At 41.6% G+C, this 21,636-nt stretch overlaps 1 protein-coding gene across 2 annotated transcripts in view; it reads left to right on the top strand.

The window, feature by feature from the left end:
* LOC125707407 (galectin-3-like) overlaps positions 1–21,447 on the top strand; it is a 28,428-nt gene extending 6,981 nt beyond the window's left edge. The window contains exons 1-5 of one of the 2 annotated variants that reach the window (XM_048974529.1): positions 16,437–18,338; positions 19,037–19,384; positions 19,781–19,869; positions 20,432–20,600; positions 20,985–21,447. In XM_048974529.1, coding sequence (XP_048830486.1) covers positions 18,333–18,338; positions 19,037–19,384; positions 19,781–19,869; positions 20,432–20,600; positions 20,985–21,143 — 771 coding nt within the window. In that variant the 5' untranslated portion in view covers positions 16,437–18,332 and the 3' untranslated portion in view covers positions 21,144–21,447. Of the gene's footprint in view, positions 1–16,436; positions 18,339–19,036; positions 19,385–19,780; positions 19,870–20,431; positions 20,601–20,984 lie in introns of those variants that run through there. The other variant, XM_048974530.1, reaches the window with a different exon arrangement.
* The last annotated feature ends 189 nt before the right edge of the window (positions 21,448–21,636 follow it).

The following is a 21,636-nucleotide window of genomic DNA, read 5'->3' as shown; positions in this document are numbered from 1 at the left end:
CATGTCCTGTCAAGTGTGCATTCCTGAACTCTAGGGGACAATGCACACACCTTGGATTTTCAGAGTTACTTTACATTGCAGTTTACTGTAATAGTCGTTAATAATTACATTGTATTCGTATTATATGTCACTGGGGCAACATCTGAATTGATTAATAGTTCTAAAGCCAAATAAGACAGGCATGTCCTGTGAAGTGTGCTATGATCACTGTTCAAAGCTATAGGCCAGAGGTAGGGAAGCTGATCCATGGAGAGCCGGTGCGGGTTTTCGGGATGGCCTCTCAATCAGCCAATAACAGTGGATTCCAAGGACTGGAGTTGAGAATCGCTGCTTTATTATTGGCTGACTGAGAGGTCATCCCAAAAACCCGCACCGGCTCTCCATGGATCAGGTTCCCTACCACTGCTATAGGCTGTATAATTAATGATTATTACATACAAAGTTAACCTGAAAATGCCAGGGGTGTGTATTGTCCCCCAGAGGCTACTGATAAAAGCACACTTTACAGGACATGCCTGTCTTATGGCCAAAGGCAGTACCTAGTACTGCACAGGCATTCCAATCTACAAGTAACTCCCCTGGGGCTTGGGGTCAAGGGGGGGCTCAGTCTGAGTGGGTTTACATGGGTGTAGCTTTAGGGGTGTGCCACTACGACATCAAACGCGCCAAGCTCCACCACAGAAGGGGAGATCAGAAGATGGATGTTTGGGCACATCCACAAACAATGCACAATAGTCCCTGGATTCAGTTGGATGCAGTTCATCTAAGATTTCAGTTGACTGCATATGTCACTGTCTTGAAAATACTCAGAATTTTCAGTTGTGTGCCCATAAGGAAACATGTTGCAGTCGTACTATGGAGGCTGAAGTAAATACAGAACAGTGAGGCACTTTAAACTTTTTCTGCCCTGTGCTGCTTTGTTGAGGTTAAGTGCCTTACTCAGAGTTCTTTTGTAGTTTCAGTAGTGGCCAAAGGCGGGGACCTTGGATGTCCGATCCTCGGCTGCAGAAGCTAGCTCTAGGGACATGGAATGTCACTTCTCTGATGGGGAAGGAGCCTAAGCTGGTGCACAAGATTGTAAAGTTCCGGCTAGATATAGTCGGGCTCACCTCGATGCACGGCTTGGGCTCTGGAACCAGTCTTCTTGAGGGGGGTTGGACCCTTTTCCACTCTGGAGTTGCCCGCGGGGAGAGGCGCCAAGCGGGGGTGGGCATACTTATTGCCCCCTGGCTGAGCACCTGTACATTGGGGTTCACCGCAGTGGACGGGAGGGTAGCCTCCCTTCGCCTTTGGGTGGGGGGACGGGTCCTGACTGTTGTTTGCGCTTATGCGCCAGGCAATAGTTCAGAATACCCACCCTTTCTGGAGTCCTTGGAAGGGGTGTTGGAGAGCACTTCTCCTGGGGACTCTCTTGTTCTGCTGGGGGACTTCAATGCTCACGTGGGCAATGACAGTGAGACCTGGAGTGGTGTGATTGAATCTGATCCCAAGCGGTGCTTTGTTACTGGACTTCTGTGTACGTCACGGATTGTCCATAATGAACCCCATGTTCAAGCATAAGGGTCTGCTGGGAACGTCTGGCGGAGTCCCCTGTCAGGAGGAGTTTCAACTTCTACCTCCGGCAGAACTTCTATCATATTCCAGGAGAGGTGGGGTACATTGAGTCTGAATGGACCATTGTGGAGGCAGCTGACCAGAACTGTGGCCGTAAGGGGTCGGTACCTGTCGTGGCGGCAATCCCTGAACCCGCTGGTGGACACTGGTTGTGAGGGATGCGTCAAGCTGAAGAAGGAGTTCTATCAGGCCTTTTTTGCCTGTGGGACTCCAGAGGCAGCTGACAGCTACCGGCAGGTCAAGCGGGATGCAGCCTCAGCGGTTGTTGAGGCAAAAACACGGGTGTGGGAGGAGTTTGGCGAAGCCATGGAAAACGACTTCCGGACGACTTTGAGAAGATTCTGGGTCCACCATCCGGCGGCTCAAGGCGGGAAAGCACTGAAACATCAACACTGTTTATGGTGGGTTCAGGGTTTTGGTGGGTTCTTGGGAGTTTGCCCAACCAGTCTACATGTGTTTTGTGGACTTGGAGAAGGCCTGTGGGGAGTGCTCCGGGAGTATGAGGAACCGGGCTTCCTTTTAAGGGCGGTTCGGTCCCTGTATGACCGGTGTCAGAGCCTGGTCCACATGGGCGGCAATAAGTCGGACTCGTTTCCGGTGAGGGTTGGACTCCGTCAGGGCTGCCCTTTGTCACCGATTCTGTTCATAGTTTTTATGGACAGAAGTTCTAGGCACAGTCAGGACGTTGAGGGTGTCCAGTTTGGTGACCACAGGATTAGGTCTCTGCTTTTTGCAGATGATGTGGTTCTGTTGGCTTCATCAGACCGTGACCTTTGGCTCTCACTGGGACAGTTTGCAGCCGAGTGTGAAGCGGCTGGGATGAGAATCAGTACCTCCCAATACAAGACCATGGTCCTCAGCCGGAAAACGGTAGAATGCTCTCTCCGGGTTGGGGATGGGGTCCTCTCCCAAGTGGAGGAGTTTAAATATCTCAGGGTCTTGTTCACGAGTGAGGGAACAATGGAACAGGAGATCGACAGGTGGATCGGTGCGGCGTCAGCAGTCATGCGGGCTCTGCATTGGTCTGTCATGGTGAAAAAAGAGCTGAGCCAAAAGGCAAAGCCCTCGATTTACCAGTCAATCTACGTTCCTACCCTCACCTATGGTCACAAGCTGTAGGTAGTGACTAAAAGAACGAGATCGTGAGTGCAAGCAGCCGAAATGAGTTTCCTCCGCAGGGTGGCTGGGCTTTCCCTTAAAGATAGGGTGAGGAACTCGGTCATTCTGGAGTAGAGCCGCTGCTCCTCCGCATTGAGTGGAGCCAGATGAAGTGGCTCGAGCATCTGATTAGGATGCCTCCTGGATGCCTCCCTGGTGAGCTGTTACAGGCATGTCCCACTTGGAGGAGGCCCCGGGGAAGACCCAGTACACGCTGGAAGGACAATGTCTCTCGGCTGGCCTGGGAACACTTCGGGATTCCCCCGGGGGAGCTGGATGAAGTGGCCGGAGAGAGGGAAGTCTGGGGTTCCCTGCGGAAACTGCTGCCCCCGTGACCCAACCTCGGATCAAGCAAAAGATGATGGATGGATGGATGGATGGATGGATAGTCTATTTTGAATTTTTTAAATTTGCTAATTATTATTATGTATAAAAAAAATTGCATAAACTGTCACTATTCCTAAACTATTTTTGCTCACAGTCTATCAAGTAACAGCCCTGGAGCTTTGAGCCAAGGACGGCTTAATCTGAGTACATTGGGCTACCATAAATGCCACTATTGACTGTGGGGGGAGGAGTTATCGTAGGGTGGCTGGTGAGTGCATTGGGCCGAAATCCATGAAAGACCTGGAGATGCAGTAATGGCTAGACAACTAGAGATAGTAGGAGACTGGGTTAATGTGTCGGAAGATTTTAAAGGGACCTATATACCTGGGATAGTGTTTTTTTGGATGGAAGACAGAGCCAAATATATCCAGTAAACAACCAAATTCATTGCTCAGAGTTCACAGTTCACCTTGTCTTCGTTACGGTCAGTGTCTGTCAGCTTGTGGGAGTAGAATGCACAAGAGTGTAGCTTTTCATACTATTCATGAAAGACTGGAACACTGTAGCTGAATTAGCTAGACTAAGAGGCATAGCTAAATATTCATCATGATCGTGGGTGGTTACAATTGACTTCTTTCACTCATCGCCCTCCCATACATGAATGACATTATACTCACTGCACAGATCTAATTTAGTGAAATATCATGCAGTACGCACCTGTTCTAATACAGAGAGGATATGAGACAGGGAAAAGCTAAACTTGACCATAATCTCTTTCAGAGCTCTGTAACCCTTTTGTAATTCTTTCTGAACAAAGAAGAATTCAGAGGCAACCAGGGATCTAATAAATGCGGGTTGAAAGGCTTCCTCAGTAATGCCCCATCGCCTGGGGTTCTGACAGGGTGACTGGGTAGAGGTGAACTGGAGAAAAGTTCAACAGCACAATCCCCGGGACGACGTGGCATTTACTGAAGACGTCCTGGAATTCACTGTACTGAGAGGAGATTTGTATCTTGCTAGACGTTTCTGGATTTTCAATGTTTGAAAAGAATGAAGGGACTTGAAAGCATGTAGTGAAGCAGGCAGAGTCAAGATCTCACCAGTGTACCAGTTATTCTGAGGGTCGTGCTGACACAGGTGGTACAAAACAATCATGGGGAGAAGTTACTAGGAGGAATTGTATTTTTTCCTTATAGAATAACTCCACCTAGAAGAGCATGGGTTTGATACAGTGAGTAATTAGTCCTGTTCTCCTGTGTCTTCCATCCAGGCCTAGGATGTGTAATGGTGTTTCAGTGCATTGCAGTAGAATGTTCAGGTCATGGGCAAGGGTGGAGACTATGAAATTTCTGGAAGCTAAGAATCAGCTAAGACTTTGGATACATGAGACTTCACAGCATGGTAAGTTTGTGGTTATTGACTAGGATGTGTCTTAATGGACAACATTTCCTGTAATTCCCTGTTTTTGTTGTTGAGGCTGACATCATATCTGATTAGTGCTTTTATTAAACAGATTAAACTCCATAATGTGAGAAGTTTTCCTTCTCTGCCTGTGACAGGATGATAGATGTGGTGGTGGTGGTGGTGTACTCCATGGGATGAGGAGGAACAAAATGGAGACCTGGATCTTAGGTGGCTGGGTTCACCTCAAGCACCATTGCCTTTCTGCATGACTGAGGGGAATTCTTCTCAGCTGCAACGGTTCTGCCCTCCACAGTGGAAGAGGAGATGATGCTGCCAGTGTGTGACGACTGGAGGGTGTGGCTGGTGGCTGTGGGCAGAAGCGGTCAACGTCAGTCATGGAGGAGGTTATCCCGGCAGATGGCCGGCTGGATAGACTCCTAGAGTCCTAGGTCTTGTCCTCAACAACCCAACCTGTGAGGAATCTTCAAGTTGTCGTTCTAGGCATGCCAGAGTGCTCCGGGGGATTCATGGTGAAAGGCAAAAGAATTCTGTCATGCCCAGAGCTCAGGAACTGGGAATCCAAACACCAAGTGTGAAGCCTAAATGGTCACTTGTTAAATAGTAAAGGCCAAAATTCTCACTAGTTATCTAGTTAAAGCCTCTTTTGATGTTACTAGTTAACTACTCAGCCAAAAAATGTTTACTGGTTAACAAGTGAGGTCTAAAATATCCACTAGTTAGACTAGTGAGAGACATGTTCACTGAACTACTCAACTAGTGAGTTCCAGAATGTCCACTAGTAAAAACGTCTTTTAACTTTACTAGTTAACTAGTGAAATTCAAAATTTCAGAGATTCTGTTAATGCACTGTCTGAGACCGTTAAGTATTTGGCAGAGACAGTTAAGTACAGGAGCAGTATGCTATTGAAAAACTGAAAAATCGTTACTTTGATTTTTGCAGTACCCATTTTGGTATATATAATCCATTAAGAGAAAGGGAAATGTATTCTGTAAATATGTTTAAGTGTATCTAGGAGAGGGGACTATCTAAAAGGTTCCAGATAGATGAAAGGGGCAGCGGGAATTGATCGTGTTAGAGTATAGCTATATGAACCTAATGCTCTGTGTTCTAAAAGTTATTATTGCAACAAACACACAACAGTCCATTGTTGAGTTAATGCTTCCACAGTTTCTTAAACCCAGTTTTAAGTAATAAATGAAACTGCAGTAAGTAGCAAGACAAATGGCACGCACACGCATGCGTACCGAGATGGACCAACATTGTGTCCAGGGTGTACCCCTACCTTATTTACCATGATACCTGCGAGTGGCTCCAGAGCTCCCTGACTGAAGGATTGCTGAGCATTTTCCCCTGCAAACTTTGCCCTCCATCTAAATAGGGAACTTCTGCAAGAAACAGGCCCTGCTGCCGAATCATGCACTGTAACCCAGACAGTCAACAGCTGAGGCATCCTGTCAGCACATCTCATTATGACATCACTGCTGGTTGTGAAAGGCTACAGAATGGCGTTTTAGAATAGAAGCAATTCCACCTATGATTTCATATTGCATTAAAATAGGCTCCTACTCTTTATGTTCCGGTATTACGGCTTCTCGAAATATTATAATATTATTATATATATATAATAATATATATATATAATATCATTGTGTGTCATGACCATGATTCAGAAAAATAATAGAAAGTCTTACAAATATCCTGGGAAATAAATAAGATTATACCTAAAAGGATGCAAGTTAATCCAGCAGAAAATTGTGTTGAAATGCAAAGAAAGGCGTATGATTTTGACATGAATATACCTCAGCATCCAGTCACTTGTCACAAGACTGACACTTCTTGCCCCGTGAAGAGTGACATCGTCTTGCACCACTGAATTCTTCACATTGCTGGTGAAAGTGCCATTGTTTGCAAGCACCGTGTCCACAATAATCACCCCCTGTTCGGTCCTGGATGTATTTAGCAAACGAGGAGATGAAGCCTGACAGGCTGTCACTGGTTTTGTAATACTGTAAAGAAATGTCAGTCTTATTTTTTGCTTTTTTTTAATTCCCTGTCCTGCAGATGTTAGTCACGGGTGAAGTGACTAAGTAGGGCAGCTCTTGTAAAACATTCTCAGTCTGCCCTCCCTCTCAGACAAGGCCAGCTCCCCCATCTTCAACCCATAACCATTGTTACACATATTGGTCGGATTTCATCATCCTCCAGGGTCATATTTGTCTCTTTTTATCTCCATTACCCAGTTTCCCCAGTTTCTCTGTGGACTGTAATACAAAGTAATAAAAATTTTTTGCTGATGAGGATTATGCTCACCCCAGTTTCTCCTGAAGAATCATTTCCTTCTTATTGTCAATGCTGAGCAGCAAACTGTAGGCCTTGCACCATTTCACCAGAAGGGGGTTTCACCGGATGATCAATTGCTACATTTCCCTAGTGTCTCGGCAACTTCCCTCTCCTCAATTATACGGTATTTATTTTTGAATGTTAGAATTAATTCTTAAAATGAACTCATTCACATCGAGATAACCAGTAATTCAGTACCTGCACACTCCTAGCCGAAAGCTAGTGCTTAAACCCAGTGTCCCTGAGCAAAATCCAAGGGCTACTTGTACTAGGAGAAGGTGGAGTTCTGCCTGTTTTCATTAACTTTTGCATTGTGAGTTTGAATTACTGTAGTACAAAGTACATAATAATACAACTATCCACGCATACAATAAAACACACTCACCATTAGAAATCACCTTTTGTGGTCCTTAAATGGTCCTTTTCTCCTGGCATTTTTTATGCAAACTCCCTCACAATTTCTGACACATTCATTTGGCGAGCATGTTACCCTATAAAAATGCTTTTGGACCAATAGACGGAAAGTCACATTTTGTATTTTTTTAGAATGATTTCCTCACTCAATATTTCAAGTATAAATGTACATTTTTGCTAATTTTAATTAGAATTTTTCAGCATTTAGATGGAGCCCTGCAATTTTATTTTGCTTAGAATTGAGATCACGATTCTCTGTAATAATTTTTTTTCTCAAATTTAAACGTTTATTGCAGTCATTGAACTGTAAAAGGAAACACAACAAAACATGAATGTGCCAAACATATGATTGATCCAGGACCAGCATTTCAACTTCTGAAAACAAAAATGAGGGGCGGCATGGTGGTGCAGTGGTTAGCACTGTTACCTCGCACCTCTGGGACCCGGGTTCGAGTCTCCGCCTGGGTCACATGTGTGCGGAGTTTGCATGTTCTCCCCATGTCGTCGTGGGGTTTCCTCCGGGTACTCCGGTTTCCCCCCACAGTCCAAAAACATGCTGAGGCTAATTGGACTTGCTAAATTGCCCGTAGGTGTGCATGTGTGCGTGAATGGTGTGTGAGTGTGCCCTGTGATGGGCTGGCCCCCCATCCTGGGTTGTTCCCTGCCTGGTGCCCATTGCTTCCGGGATAGGCTCCAGACCCCCCGCGACCCAGTAGGATAAGCAGTTTGGAAAATGGATGGATGGATGGAAAACAGAAATGAACCAATACAGCCAAACCAAAAGTTCCAATACCAAACGTGCCAGTGTAGTCATTTATTGGTACTTCAGTACTTTCGGGTTGGACTTGAAACGCTTTCTTTGTGGAACGGTTATGCAAATAGCCTGCCTCTGATACACCATACAATCGCCGTCTTGAAAATAGTTGTGAATTCAGAAAACAACGATAAACAAGGAAAAATAATAATACAAATAATAATGGATGTGTGGACAAATGAAGTGACCGAAGCTTCAACTGCGATCTGCTCAGAAGAAGCAGAGATCAGAATAGCATAAAAGAAACAAAGTATAATGTAATAGGACAGCACAGTATTGGATTGCAATGTGATTTTGTTCTAATAAATATTGGGATCTTTGGGGTGGCATGGTGGTGCAGGGGTTAGCACTGTTGCCTCACACCTCTGGGACCCGGGTTTGAGTCTCCGCCTGCACCACCATTAGCTGAGGCTAATTGGAGTTACTAAATTGCCCATAGGTATGCATGTGTGAGTGAATGGTGTGTGAGTGTGCCCTGCGATGGGCTGGCCCCCCGTCCTGGGTTGTTCCCTGCCTCGTGCCCATTTCTTCCGGGATAGGCTCTGGACCCCCCATGACCCAGTAGGATAAGCGGTTTGGAAAATGAGTGGATGGATGGATATTTATGAAACAAAAAGGAGTACAACATAAATGTTTTACAAACCTGTCTAGGAGGGATTTAAATGGTAAGGATGAACATGATTATGATTGTCTCTGAGAACGCAAGCAGTGCTCATGCAAAAGCAGCAGAAATTAAGTTTAAACTGATTTTTAAACATATATTAGATAATACTGAAAAGGAATAATCATTAAGATAACAAATCTGGCTAGGTTTTTTTCCCATGACAGACTACAATTGTTTTAGCGAAACCTAAACTCCCTGCCCTATAATTCAACAAAATTGAAAGTAAGAAAAAGCCTGATCTACATCTAGCTTACTAGCGATGTAAAAATTGCATGCGCAAAACATGCGGTGTTGGTATTAATATTTAAAGGGAATGCAGAATTATGGGATGCTTGAGACTCTCTAGAGAAAAGGTAGGAGCGCTTGTTTTGATCCAGCTGATGTAATACAATGCAGAAGAACCGTTGTAATTCAGAAATGAGATCGCATAGAGGTATGAATCGAGATTCTTTTTTTTTTTTACGATTAATTGCGCAGCCATAGGCTCAACCCAGGCTCACCCCCTTCTCCCGCAGGCCCCTCCACTATGGCACTGCTTAGGGACACCGTAGGCATGCAGCCCAATTTACCATGTCAATATACCCCCTTTCAAACTGAGCTATGACTCGTAGTGCACAAAACTCGGAAGTAAAATTCTAAATACTTTGCTAAGCCAGTAAACTCACTTTGTCGTACACCCCGAGGGGCTTCTTATTTGTTTGTTTAGCAGAAACAGGTTTGGCCAGTCCCTGAAGTAATGGGGTTTGTTGAAGGTCTCAATGGAGAAATCATTCTTTCAACCATGGGATTTGAACCAATACCCTTCAATTTAAAGGCACAGAGATCTAACATGCAGGACCACACACCCCCCGCAAAATGTACCCGCATGCTGTGAGCACAACCTGCGTAGGGAATCCCCAACGCCTTAACCACTGGGCCATCACAGCTGCCACTCTCCCGGCATTGGCTTTTGGATGAAGTTTCAATGTGATTTGTCTAGTAAATGACACATATATTAACAGATTTAGGAATTACTTCTTTCTGCTTCTATAGCCTGGTAAGAAAACTACAAATGTTGTGCAGATGCAAACAGACACCTTCTGTGTCCACCTCTCCATCAGATGGCTTGGCATTGACTCAGAGCATTAAGGAAGGATATTTGCTTCTCACATCGGGTCACAGGATCCCAAATATGTTTACTGTAGCTGTGACTGCAGTCAAGAATAGAGACTTAATAATGTTCTAAAACTGCACAGATTCAAGTAAATGTAAATAAACGGATTAATGTCTCTGTCAGTGTTATTACTTCTTGAACTTAAAATTTAAACAGTATTTAAAATAATATCTTGAGACTTATAGCTTTCTTCCTTTCCAATACTGAAGAGTGATTGTAGATTGTAAAGTGATACTTGAAAATGTGGCTCATGATAGTCATACTAATGTGTAATATTAATGAATTGTAAATCTATTTCCTGTTTTTTTTTATTTTTTGTTGTCTTTTTACAAATTTATCTGGATGAATGCCAGGTTGAGTTCTCTCACCTTGCATCCCCCTGGGAAAAAAAGCTTAGAGTCACCTATTCTCTCCGATGTAAGTTGCTATTTTGCAACTTCTAAGTGTAATATTGTATTTTTGTTCCCTCAGTGTGCCAAACCCCCCCCCCCCCCCCCCCACCCAGAAGGAACGGCTGCCTTGAACAATTGTCAGTGAGTCGTATTTAAAAGATCACGCTTCATGTCTTTTTTTTAATTCAAGCAGAAGAAGGACCCCTTTTAAACACATTTGGTTGTGTTAAATTATTGGTAAACAGCAAATTCTGTAATTGGGTTTTAAAGCATCTCTGTCTACACAACAAAGGCTATACCTCTTATTCCATTATCACATTGTATAAGTGTAATCAGTACTAGTCACAGTAGTCACCTACTAGAGGACTCTGGACTCTGGCCCACATCCGATCCGAATTACAATTGAATCTGGTCCATGTCATTGATTATCCCTCCGACTGGCAAATTCCAAATTCCAATTCTTTTTCAGACACAGTGGACCTTGGCTTTGTTTTGCTAATGGAATGTTGTCCTCTTGGAAATTGAGTTGGAGACCCCTGATGTAGTATTTATGTGCAGCACCATAGTGGGGCACAGGGTAAGGTATTCCAGTGCACTGTGTACTTGTACAGAGATGTGTTAACAATAAAGAACTCTTGAGTCCAGAGAATTCAATATGGACACAATATGGACCTTCCTGCATTACTTACTTATGGCCACTAGATGGAAACAGAGCTAAAACAAATGATTACAATAATATCTAAAAGACGAGTAAGAAATTAAGTAAACTTTATGCGTATTTATAAATCTTGAGAATCATGCAAATATTAAGTTTAGATAGAAAATATAGCATTTTAAATTAAAATAACTATAACTATATAAATAAAATATTTTGACATCTCAGTCTATGGCTTATAAATAAAAAGAAAACATCACTACAGCACTAATACGACATTGACCAAACAATGGGAATAATGTTATTTCCTGAGATCAGACAACAGGCAGCCCTTTAAGTCTAAAGCAGAGGTTCCTGGGAAGTCTTGTGAACATCGGTTCAGGTATCTGTGCTCAATCATGGAAAACATATTTCATGTACTCTCCATTTAACACATTTTCACATTGAAAAACAATGGCTATTAGAAAATAAACGCATAAATAATTTAATTAAATAAACAGAAGAGAAAGTGATAAAAATTAGGATGTTTTACAAAAGCTATTAATCTCCACTGTTTAAATGAACATTTTGACAAAAATACAATGTTCCAAGCAATAGTACGCTTATTACTAAAGGACTGACACATTTTATTCACACACACAAATCATAGTTTCCAACTCCTCCTCATGAACATGAATGTGATCATAAATTACTTTGTTTGTAACCATCTTCATTCATATCCACAGCTTTGCGTGTCACTTTAATCCCTATTGTCGTGAGTTCTTTGGTCATTCTAAATATTATTTAAGTTGCGCGGTTGTTTCTAGGTCTGCCCAGGTTGTTATTCTTGTTTCTCTGTTTCATTTGTATGGCTCACTGTTTTCCTTTTTGTGCATTGTGTGCTGTGTAGCTATTAGTTTTTGGTTTTGTTGTATTATACAGAGCTCAGGTTGAGGTGTATACGCCCAGAGACGTGGGCGTGCGACTGAATTCTATGGCAGCACTGCAAAAAAAATGAAAATCTAAGTAAATGTAATTTTCTTAGACAAAATTCTAATTTCATTAATAAACTAACAACACATCTTATAAATAAGATTCATTTGCTTGCATTTAGGCATATTGTCTTATTTTAGGAATTCTTACCAAGTTCAATCTTCTTACTGCACTGGCAGATAATTTTGCTAGTTTGAGGCTATCTGGTCTCAAAACAGAAACAGTTTATCTTAATTGGTTTATCGTAATTTTGACTGTTTTTTTTAACCCTGTAAATAGTCTGTATGGTTTGCAAACTACCCCAATGCTTTTGATGTAGCTAATTTTAGGTTTATAATAGAATGATATAGATTTGCCTCTGCTGTAGCCAAGACCTTATCGTGGTGGAGGGGTTTGCGTGTTCTAATGATCCCAGGAGCTAAGTTGCCTGGGGCTTTATGCCCCTGGTAGGGTCACCCAAGGCAGACAGGTCCTGCGTGAGGAACCAGACGAAGTGTGGCTCATTAGACCCATTAAGAAAAATAACATTCATTCGCGTTTTCCTAAGTCCGGACGTAAGTCATCGGGGCCCCCTCCTGGAGCCAGGCCTGGGGGTGGGGCTCGATAGCGAGTGCCTGGTGGCCAGACCTGCACCCATGGGGCCTGGCCGGGCACAGCCCGAAGAGGAAACGTGGGTCACCCCTCTAATGGGCTCACCACCTGTAGAAGGGGCCAAGGGGGTCAGGTACACTGTGAGTTGGGCAGTGGCCGAAGGTGGGGACCTTGGCAGTCCGATTCTCGGCTGCAGAAGCTAGCTCTAGGGACATGGAGTGTCACCTCTCTGGCAGGGAAGGAGCCTGAGCTGGTGCACGAGGTTGAGAGGTTCTGACTAGATATAGTCAAGACACGTCTTGAGCTCTGGAACCAGTCTCCTTGAGGGGGGTTGGACCCTCTTCCACTCTGGAGTTGCTCACAGGGAGAGGCGCCGAGCAGCGGTGGGCATACTTATTTCCCCCTGGCTGGGTGCCTGTACATTGGGGTTTACCACAGTGCATGAGAGGATAGCCTCCCTTCACCTTCAGGAGGGGGGATGGGTTCTGACTGTTGTTTGTGCTTATGTGCCAAACGGCAGTTCAGAATACCCACCCTTTGTGGAGTCCTTGGAAGGGGTGTTGGGCTCCTCCTGGGGACTCTCTTGCTCTTCTGGGGGATTTCAATGCTCACATAGGCAATGACAGAGTGGCATGATTGGGAAGAACGCCCCCCCCCCCCCACCCCGATCTGAACCCGAGTGGTATTTTGTTATTGAACTTCTGTGCTTACCACGGATTGTCCATAATGAACACTCTATATATATATATATATATATATATATATATATATATATATATATATATATATATATATATATATACACACACAAACACACACACACACACACACACACACACCAGAGAGAGTGTAAGCTGGACGATATTATTACCATCATCACATGTCATGCACATGCAATTCTTACGTCGCTAGCTACAGTAGCAGATTAAGATCAGGCTTTTTCTTCACTATGAACATTATTGTGCAGGGAATTTAAGTTCTGCTAAAATCTTTTTTACTCTGACATAAGAAAAGAACATCTAGAAAATTTTTATAATAATTAAAATAATAATTATAATTCTGCAATTTTAATAATTAATCCTTTTCAGTATTATCTAATATGTTTAAAATGATCTTTTTAAACTTTACCTCCACTGCTTTTGCGTGAGCACTGCTTGCGTTCTCCGAGACAATCGTAATCATGTTCATCTTTGTTGTTTAAATCCCTCTTAGACAAGTTTTTAAGAAATTTATGTTGAACTCCTTTTTTGTTTAATAAATACCCCAATATTTATTACAACAAAATCACATTGCGATCCAATACTGTGCTGTCTTATTACATTATGCAAAATACTTTATTTCTTTTATGCTATCCTGACCTCTGCTTCTTCCAACCAGACAGCGGTTGTATTGCATTTCAGAGGCAGGCTATTTGCATAATCAATTGACAAAGCAAGCGTTTCAAATCCCACCCCAAAGTACCAAAGAAATACCCCAGCTGGTTTGGTACTTTTGGTACTGGAACCTTTGGTACTGGTACTCCACTGGACGTCAGTGGAAAAGGGAAAGCAGCGTACCAAACGTAGGTGGAAAAGCGCTGTAAGTGCACTTTTTTCCCAGTAGTGTCCCAGAACAGGAAGATCCTCTGAAAAGTGGCAGCACAATGGAATAGCAAGCAAGCATTTCTCGTGTTTTCAGTCTTTGTTCCCATTCCAGGTGTGAAGGTGCTACTAATTTTATAATTTTAAAAACTGAATGGGGAAAAAAAAGATTCATTTGAATAAATATTTTATATAACTGTGACATTCTTAGTGGCATGGATGCTGTATAACTCAATGGCAGCCATGAGAGCAGCTGGTATTTAGCTATATTAATGTAAAGGAATCACTATGAATTGTACATGTATTTCCATTTCATGACAGAAAGGCCCTCATTACCCCATTACCTGGTTTATTTCAGTCCATGATGTGCGTGTTTGGTGCTCTGTACAGCAAACTGCTAAATGCTCCGAATAACTGTGTACATTTTGTTAGCTCAAACTTGTTGGGAGCACAGACCATGCCTCTGTTCAGGGAAAGCTGCCTTTCCCGACTTAGCATAATTTAGGGGTTTGGGATTGGGGCTTGGCAGGGTAACTCCGAAATCCCAGACAACATAACAAAGCGATATTCACTTCAGCAGAAGGAGCTCTCACTGCGCTTGGAGAGAGTCTTGGGTGGGAGGAGTATTTTAAGCAATGAGTCACTCTCTCATGACTGTGAGGCATGTGAGACTCATGCATATCTGTCTGTGCAAATGCTTTGTAGGAATAAATATGATCTATTGAAATATCATATATAATTTACCATATATCACATAGCAATGGAATGGATTGTTAAATGTATCGCATAAATAAACAGGGAAAGCACTGCAGTTGGAAAGTACTGGGTTTCACATGTAATACATTTTGAAATATATACAATTCAGATCAGAATTTGACACATATATTCTCAAAATGTTACTTTTTTTTAATCTTATGTACTAATCAGATATGTTTTCTTGTACGTTTTGATTTTGTAGTTAAACCAATTATCAACTTTGGGTTCAGACTTTCGAGTTTTAAGATAAATTCCTAAGAAGCAATAAGATCGTTATAGTACAGTAGGTTTAGACTGTAAATTAGTATGAATTATTATTATTATTGTTATTATTGTTATTATTGATTTTAGCCAGAAGATAGACTTTTAGTTCAAAGTAATAAACAGCAATGCTACAAATTCTTACTCTGAATTAAAAGAAATTTTAAATTAAAAAATAACTTTTCCACCTACGATTCAAGTCAAGCATGTGTTTCCAGACTGAAACCCTGCCCAGGTTCCCATAGTAACACATAGCATTCAGCGCATTTCACAACATTCTCATATAATGCTCTGAAGAATCACAGGGTATCTTATTGGCCAAACTGCATTCCAATTACAGACACACCCACAAGCCACTGGAGATAAATCTCAGGAAAAGCTGCCCTGCAAGAAGAGTAAAATGATGTATTTACAGCACGTTAATTTTACAAAACAAACAGCGTGACATTTCATGTATTTGTTAAAAGTTCTTTTTCATTCAACAAGTATACCAAGTGCAAGCTAATTAATCTATGTAAAATTTACAATTAAGATACTTTTAAGGTATTTTTTTCTGCAAAACAAGAAGGATGATTAATTAATATACAACATCAATACATTTTATAGGGTATGTTGCTAGCCTGTGACGTTAAAAAGTACTGGGTGTGGTTTTCCAAAGGTGAATTCGACAACTAGGAGTGGCTGTATTTAAGTTACACATTAGGATGTGTCAGTATGCATTCATCCAAGCAGGACTAGAACCAGCAAGCAGGTAACATTCTCATTCCTTTGACTTATCATCACGGAACATAAAAATATCTATATGTGCAGGTTCACAAATCAGTGTTTGTGCTACGCTGATCTTTTTCAGGAATCAGGGCACAGGATGGGGAAGTGAACTTGTTATTTGTGCAAAGTTAGACCGAAAGTTTGCCGTTTCTTCCTGTAGTTGTGCCGGAGGGACCGTCCGCTAGAAACAAGTAGATTCCGTTCTGTGATTAATAGAACGATGCTAAGACGTAATTTGAGTTTCAGGGGCACTTTCTCTTTGATGATTTCATACAACCTGACAGCTCTGTGATAGCTGAGCATTCTCAGCCCCCATGTGGCTGCCATCGTCTCATACAGGGTACAGGATTATTACGCAGGAAAAGAAATAAATCCTAACAAAAAAAAAGCACATTTTTGCACCAGTTTGCAAAATACTTGAATACTTCCCTGTGTGCCAGCAATGATACAAATTAAATACCACTGCGAAATACACATGCATTTAGCATTTCAACTAAAAAAAAACTTTTTTTAAAAAAGTATTTTATCAAAAATGATATTGTTGGAGAGATTCATCTTTGCACAAGCTGCTTGTTTTGTAATAATGATTTCATATAGATGTGAGGAAACGTCGGTGAACCAGGACAGTCATGGCCGGTGTTTGTTCTGTAACAATGACATTTCATGGTCTTGCATAAAATAATATACACTTGTTTAAACTTGTTTACTGTGTATAGACAACATTTGAAATACCGAATGGCATCGTCAGATTTTATTTTAATATAAAATGATACCTTCATGTATATCAGTAGATAAAAATGCTAAACCAGCCTGTACCACATGCTGTATCACATCAAAACAAACTACCATATTGGTAAATTATATAGCTGCGCTTCTCCCATTAATTAGTGATTCAGTGACCATATCAAAGCAGTGCGAGACTTTCTAAGCAAATGAATGTGTTGTCAGAAAATGTTACTTATGGTTCGCAAATACATTGATCCAGGGTTCATCATCATTGCGAATTCTGATGAATATTTTGATCAAAATGCAATTTGTGAGATCGTGATGCAGAAATTTAAATGGGATTTAAATACCTAACCCAACTGTTGGGCTGGGCTATGGCAAAACAATTTTTTCATATCAGTCGATACTGATAATCATCGACAAAGTGAACGGACTGCAAACTGAAGTCTAATTTTGATAAATAAATCATTTAACAATAAAGTATGTTGTCTCAGGGATTAACATGCAGTTTGTTGGTAAGATTTTTCTCTGACTGCCTCGCTGCTCCTACCAGGGGACAGGTTGGACATTGCTGGTAGAGCTGTCGCCCATCCTGTAATGGAGAATAAAATGCTGTACAGTGTATTTCTTTGTCTGGTATTTCAATAGTCTGAAAGTGGAAACTACAATTGCTGGTGTCTGTCACTGTAAGCACTTGATTTTTGTATGTTCTACTGGAGAGGTGAACAAAGTTTGCAGTATTTCCAGTTTTAGTTGGCACAAGTTTCGGCAGAGTTTACAGTACACAGCACATGTAAGTCACATGTAGGCACTGCAAAAAGTACGGCCACACCACCAACGTCTCTTTACCTTGTTTATCCACAGTCCCCTTATTTAAAAGATGTTGTGAATGCTGAGCTGTCACTTTCTTCGCCAACACTTGAAGTTTTCTCTGAAGGAGCCCTGATCTCTTCCGTAAAATCACCAAAAGAGTAACAGCAGCATGTAACATGCTCAGCTACTCAATCAAATTCTGCAATGCGTTTGTTGGACGTGTCCGTTCTTATGATTACCATATGATTGGTTGGAATTGGATTTGTTGGGCACTGACCGTTCTTAAAGGGCTACCATATGATTGGTTGGAATTGCGTTTGTTTCTATGACGTAATTGGCTGTTATGCGCTATTGAGCAATCTTTCTTATGGAGAGTTCATCGACGTTTCTCAATGATAAGTCGATATATCTTTTATATCGATCAGCTCTACCGGAGTGTTTTTTCTCTCCATCAAAACATTCCGCCATGGTCACAGACAAGTCTTGTCCAAGTACAGAAAGGTTTACAAATCCATACTGTTGATGTAAATCATCAAATATATTTCAGAAATATATTATTTCGGTACACAGAATCAACTTTGTGTGAGTAAAATTAATTTGTTACAGGTCAACTTAGGACGTCAAACGTCAGCAGGGAGCCTCCAGGCCTCCGAAGACGTATATTTGTACAAACCTCCTTTATGTTGCACATGCAATTAGTACCTCTGCTCGCCACACGGTGGCAGATTTTTCTCAGAGTACCATCAATATTTTCTAATGTAATTAATTGTATATTCTGAGTAAATGTTTATCGGGAATTCATTACAGATAGATAATTTAGTCCAAGTAGATGTGTTACCAAACTGTGATGATTACATGATAATAGGCTATTAAACTTACTTGATTTTATTTTTTCTTTAACAGGTAAAATGGATGTAAGTATGAATATGCTTTTAAATTTTTATTTGTCTAGATGATTATTTAGTCATGCAGGTTATGCTATTCGTCAAAACACAAAAATGTATGGGATCTTATTACATATTCTTGAGTCCTCTTGATTATGAAGTTTAGTAAGTTTAGGTTTAGTAAGAGATTGATTGGACTTGGACCTTTGATCAGTTATATGCAATAATTCTGTTGGCTGATAAGTTGTGGTGGTTCAATGACTGGTCAGCTAAACATTTATACCTGTTCCAACAGGAAAAAAGAACATTTTTATTATAAAAAGAAGATTAAAGTGTCATTTCTTTATCTATGATTTCTTATGCGTGCATGTGTGTGTTTTTGTGGTCCACGTATACATTACATTGTGGGGACCAAATGTCCCCTCAATGTGATAAAACCTGTTATTTTGACATTGTGAAGACCATTTATTCAGCCCTCACAAGGGGAAACACAATTTTATAAAAAATCTGTGACTGCAATCAAAAAACGAAAAATATTTTGTTTATTTACTTATGGTTAAGGTTAGGGCTGGTTAGGGTTAGGGTTGTCATTGTTGGGATTAGGATTTTGCCTACAGAAATGAATGGAGGGTCCCCACAAAGTGATGACTACCGGTCTGTGTGTGTGTGTCTGTGTGTCTGTGTATTTGCAAATTTGTCTGATGTGCTCTGTGTCCTTTTCTTTAAAGCTGTCTGATGCTCTGGGTGATGAGGCCTCCTCTGGACAGCAGTTGAACACTCAGGCTGGTGGACCAGCGTGGCCCGGTCAGCCCGGCCAACCTGCATGGCCTGGTCAGCCCGGCCAACCAGCGTGGCCCGGTCAGCCTGGCCAACCGAATCAACCAGCATGGCCTGGTCAGCCTGGCCAATCAGCGTGGCCTGGTCAGCCCGGCCAACCAACGTGGCCCGGTCAGCCTGGCCAACCAAATCAACCAGCGTGGCCCGGTCAGCCCGGCCAACCAAATCAACCAGCGTGGCCCGGTCAGCCTGGCCAACCCATCCCATCTGCTCCTCAGCCATTTTCCAGCGGACCCCTGGTAAGTTATAACATTTACTTCCATACCACTTACCACATAATCTGCTTTAATTCATGCTGTTCATTTGAATTATAATTTGACTTAATAAAGTCAAGATTTTTGGTACTAGTGGTCAGTGATTGTTTATGTATAGACTCATACTCTTAAACTTGGCCTGATCATTTGCATTTTGCATCTTATAATTGGTTGTTAAAAACCATTAAACCAGGTTGCTCTTAGTGACTTAGTGCTGGTTCTGCACAAAAGTTTGGAATGAAGCATGACAACTTAGTTATTAAAAAGACAAGTGAAACATTTTTGTTTAGATTTTTGTTTAAATAAGACGGAGTTTTGTGCTTATGTAGGGATGGCATGAGACACACTGTGTGGAATAAAGCCAACGTTTTCTCCTTTCAGACGGTGCCATACGACACGACCCTGCCCAGAGGATGTTATGACAAAATGCTGATCAGCATCTCAGGGCAGATCCATCCTAATGCTAACATGTCAGTACATAACGCCTGTTCCCTACACATGTTAAACCTCTACCTTATTATACCTTCTGCTTACCAGTTACCCAGAATATGTTGCTACTGTCCTAGCAGTTGCAGATCAGGCCATTTGGCATAATTTTAAATGGAAGAAAATAACCAGAGGTGGCGAATTCAGGTGCAGAAAGTACAAATCCAGACCAAGATTTTGTTTCAACCAACCAGTTGTGTATAAAGAGTCACAGTCACAGAGAACTCAACTGGTTGGTTGAAACAGAATCTTGGTCTGGATTTGTACTTTCTGCACCTGAAATCTTTACCTCTGAAAATACCATACATACAATATCTTCAGATCCGTCAAAAGCATATATAAGCTGAAATAATGTCTTAGTGTGTAATTCATAGCGATAGCTTCTCTAGTGAAATGGGGAAAACCTGTTGAACATAGTTATTGTGCCTAATTTGCAGAAACATCACTAGAAAGTTTAAAAATTTCCTTTTAGCTTAAGTTGCTTGAATTGTATGACATCTAGCGTCATTATCATGAATAATGGTAAAGCACTGTTGTTTCCTCCAGGTTTGCAATCAACCTCGGCCGAGGCAATGATATCGCCCTGCATATTAACCCCCGATTCAATGAGGAGGGGAGGCAGGTCATTGTGAGGAACCACCTGCAGGGGGGGAACTGGGGCAAGGAAGAGAGGGAGTGTGGCTCGTTCCCCTTTGTTCGCGGAAAGCCTTTTGTGGTAAGTGAGGGGGGAGTGCAAGTCAGGCTGTGTTCATTTTCCCAAAATCATCAGTTTTCTTTCTTTATTTCTTTCTTTCTTTCTTTCTTTCTTGTTTTCAAATCTGTAAATTGACTAAAGTTGAAAAAAAAACAAGTAAATGTATGTAAAAATAAATTTTGGGTGGCCATATGCTATATGCCATATTATTGTTGTACCGAAAGGTTTCGTACTGATTGGCAGTGTGACCATCCCAGCCTCACACGCATCTCCCAGTCTCATTCTAATACCTAGAATATTGATATACAGCCTGTCTGTCGGAATGGTGTATGCAGGTTTTGAGCCATCTTGGTTGTGTCCAGTATTTCTCATCAGTGTTAACTGTGTACTTTTGTGTTTTTTTAGATGAAGATACTTTGCACCAATAATGAGTTCAGGGTGGCAGTGAATAACAGTCACCTCCTGGAATTCAAGCACAAGATCCGTGAACTCAGCTCAGTCAACCACCTCAACATCATAAAAGACGTCACCCTCACCTCTGTCACGGTGGAAACTCTGCCCTGAAATGCCTCTCAGTAGACTGGCTTACTGCACCCTGTTGATCACAAATCATTGTTAGTTGTGCATTCAAAAAGGATGAGGTTAATTTTGCATGCCCATACACTGTACTTTGTCATGGCAAAAAAAAGGCGACATATATTTTATCAGTACAATATGTCAACAGGATACTTGGGAAACTCAATTACAAAAAAATATTCTCATGTATTTTATACATTTGAACACATGCCATATATTGCAAAGATCATAGCTCTTGTTTTCCAATAATATTACTCTGGGGAATAATTTTATAAAATCATGCTTCATCATGTTTCTGCTATGCGTTTTTCTTACAACACTACTGATCTCGCTCTAGTATCAACCTGTTACGTACAATAAATAAGGGAAGGACATGTCAGAGAGGCATTAAAGAGAAACACCGTTAATTCAACAGAAGGGAATATTTGTTTTTATTGAAATGTGTGCATGTGATCCCAGCAAACAAAGAGACAACAAATTC

This window comes from Brienomyrus brachyistius, chromosome 14 (assembly GCF_023856365.1).
Source record: "Brienomyrus brachyistius isolate T26 chromosome 14, BBRACH_0.4, whole genome shotgun sequence".
NCBI classification, from domain to species: Eukaryota; Metazoa; Chordata; class Actinopteri; order Osteoglossiformes; family Mormyridae; genus Brienomyrus; species Brienomyrus brachyistius.
This window is presented reverse-complemented; position numbering and strand designations above follow the sequence as displayed.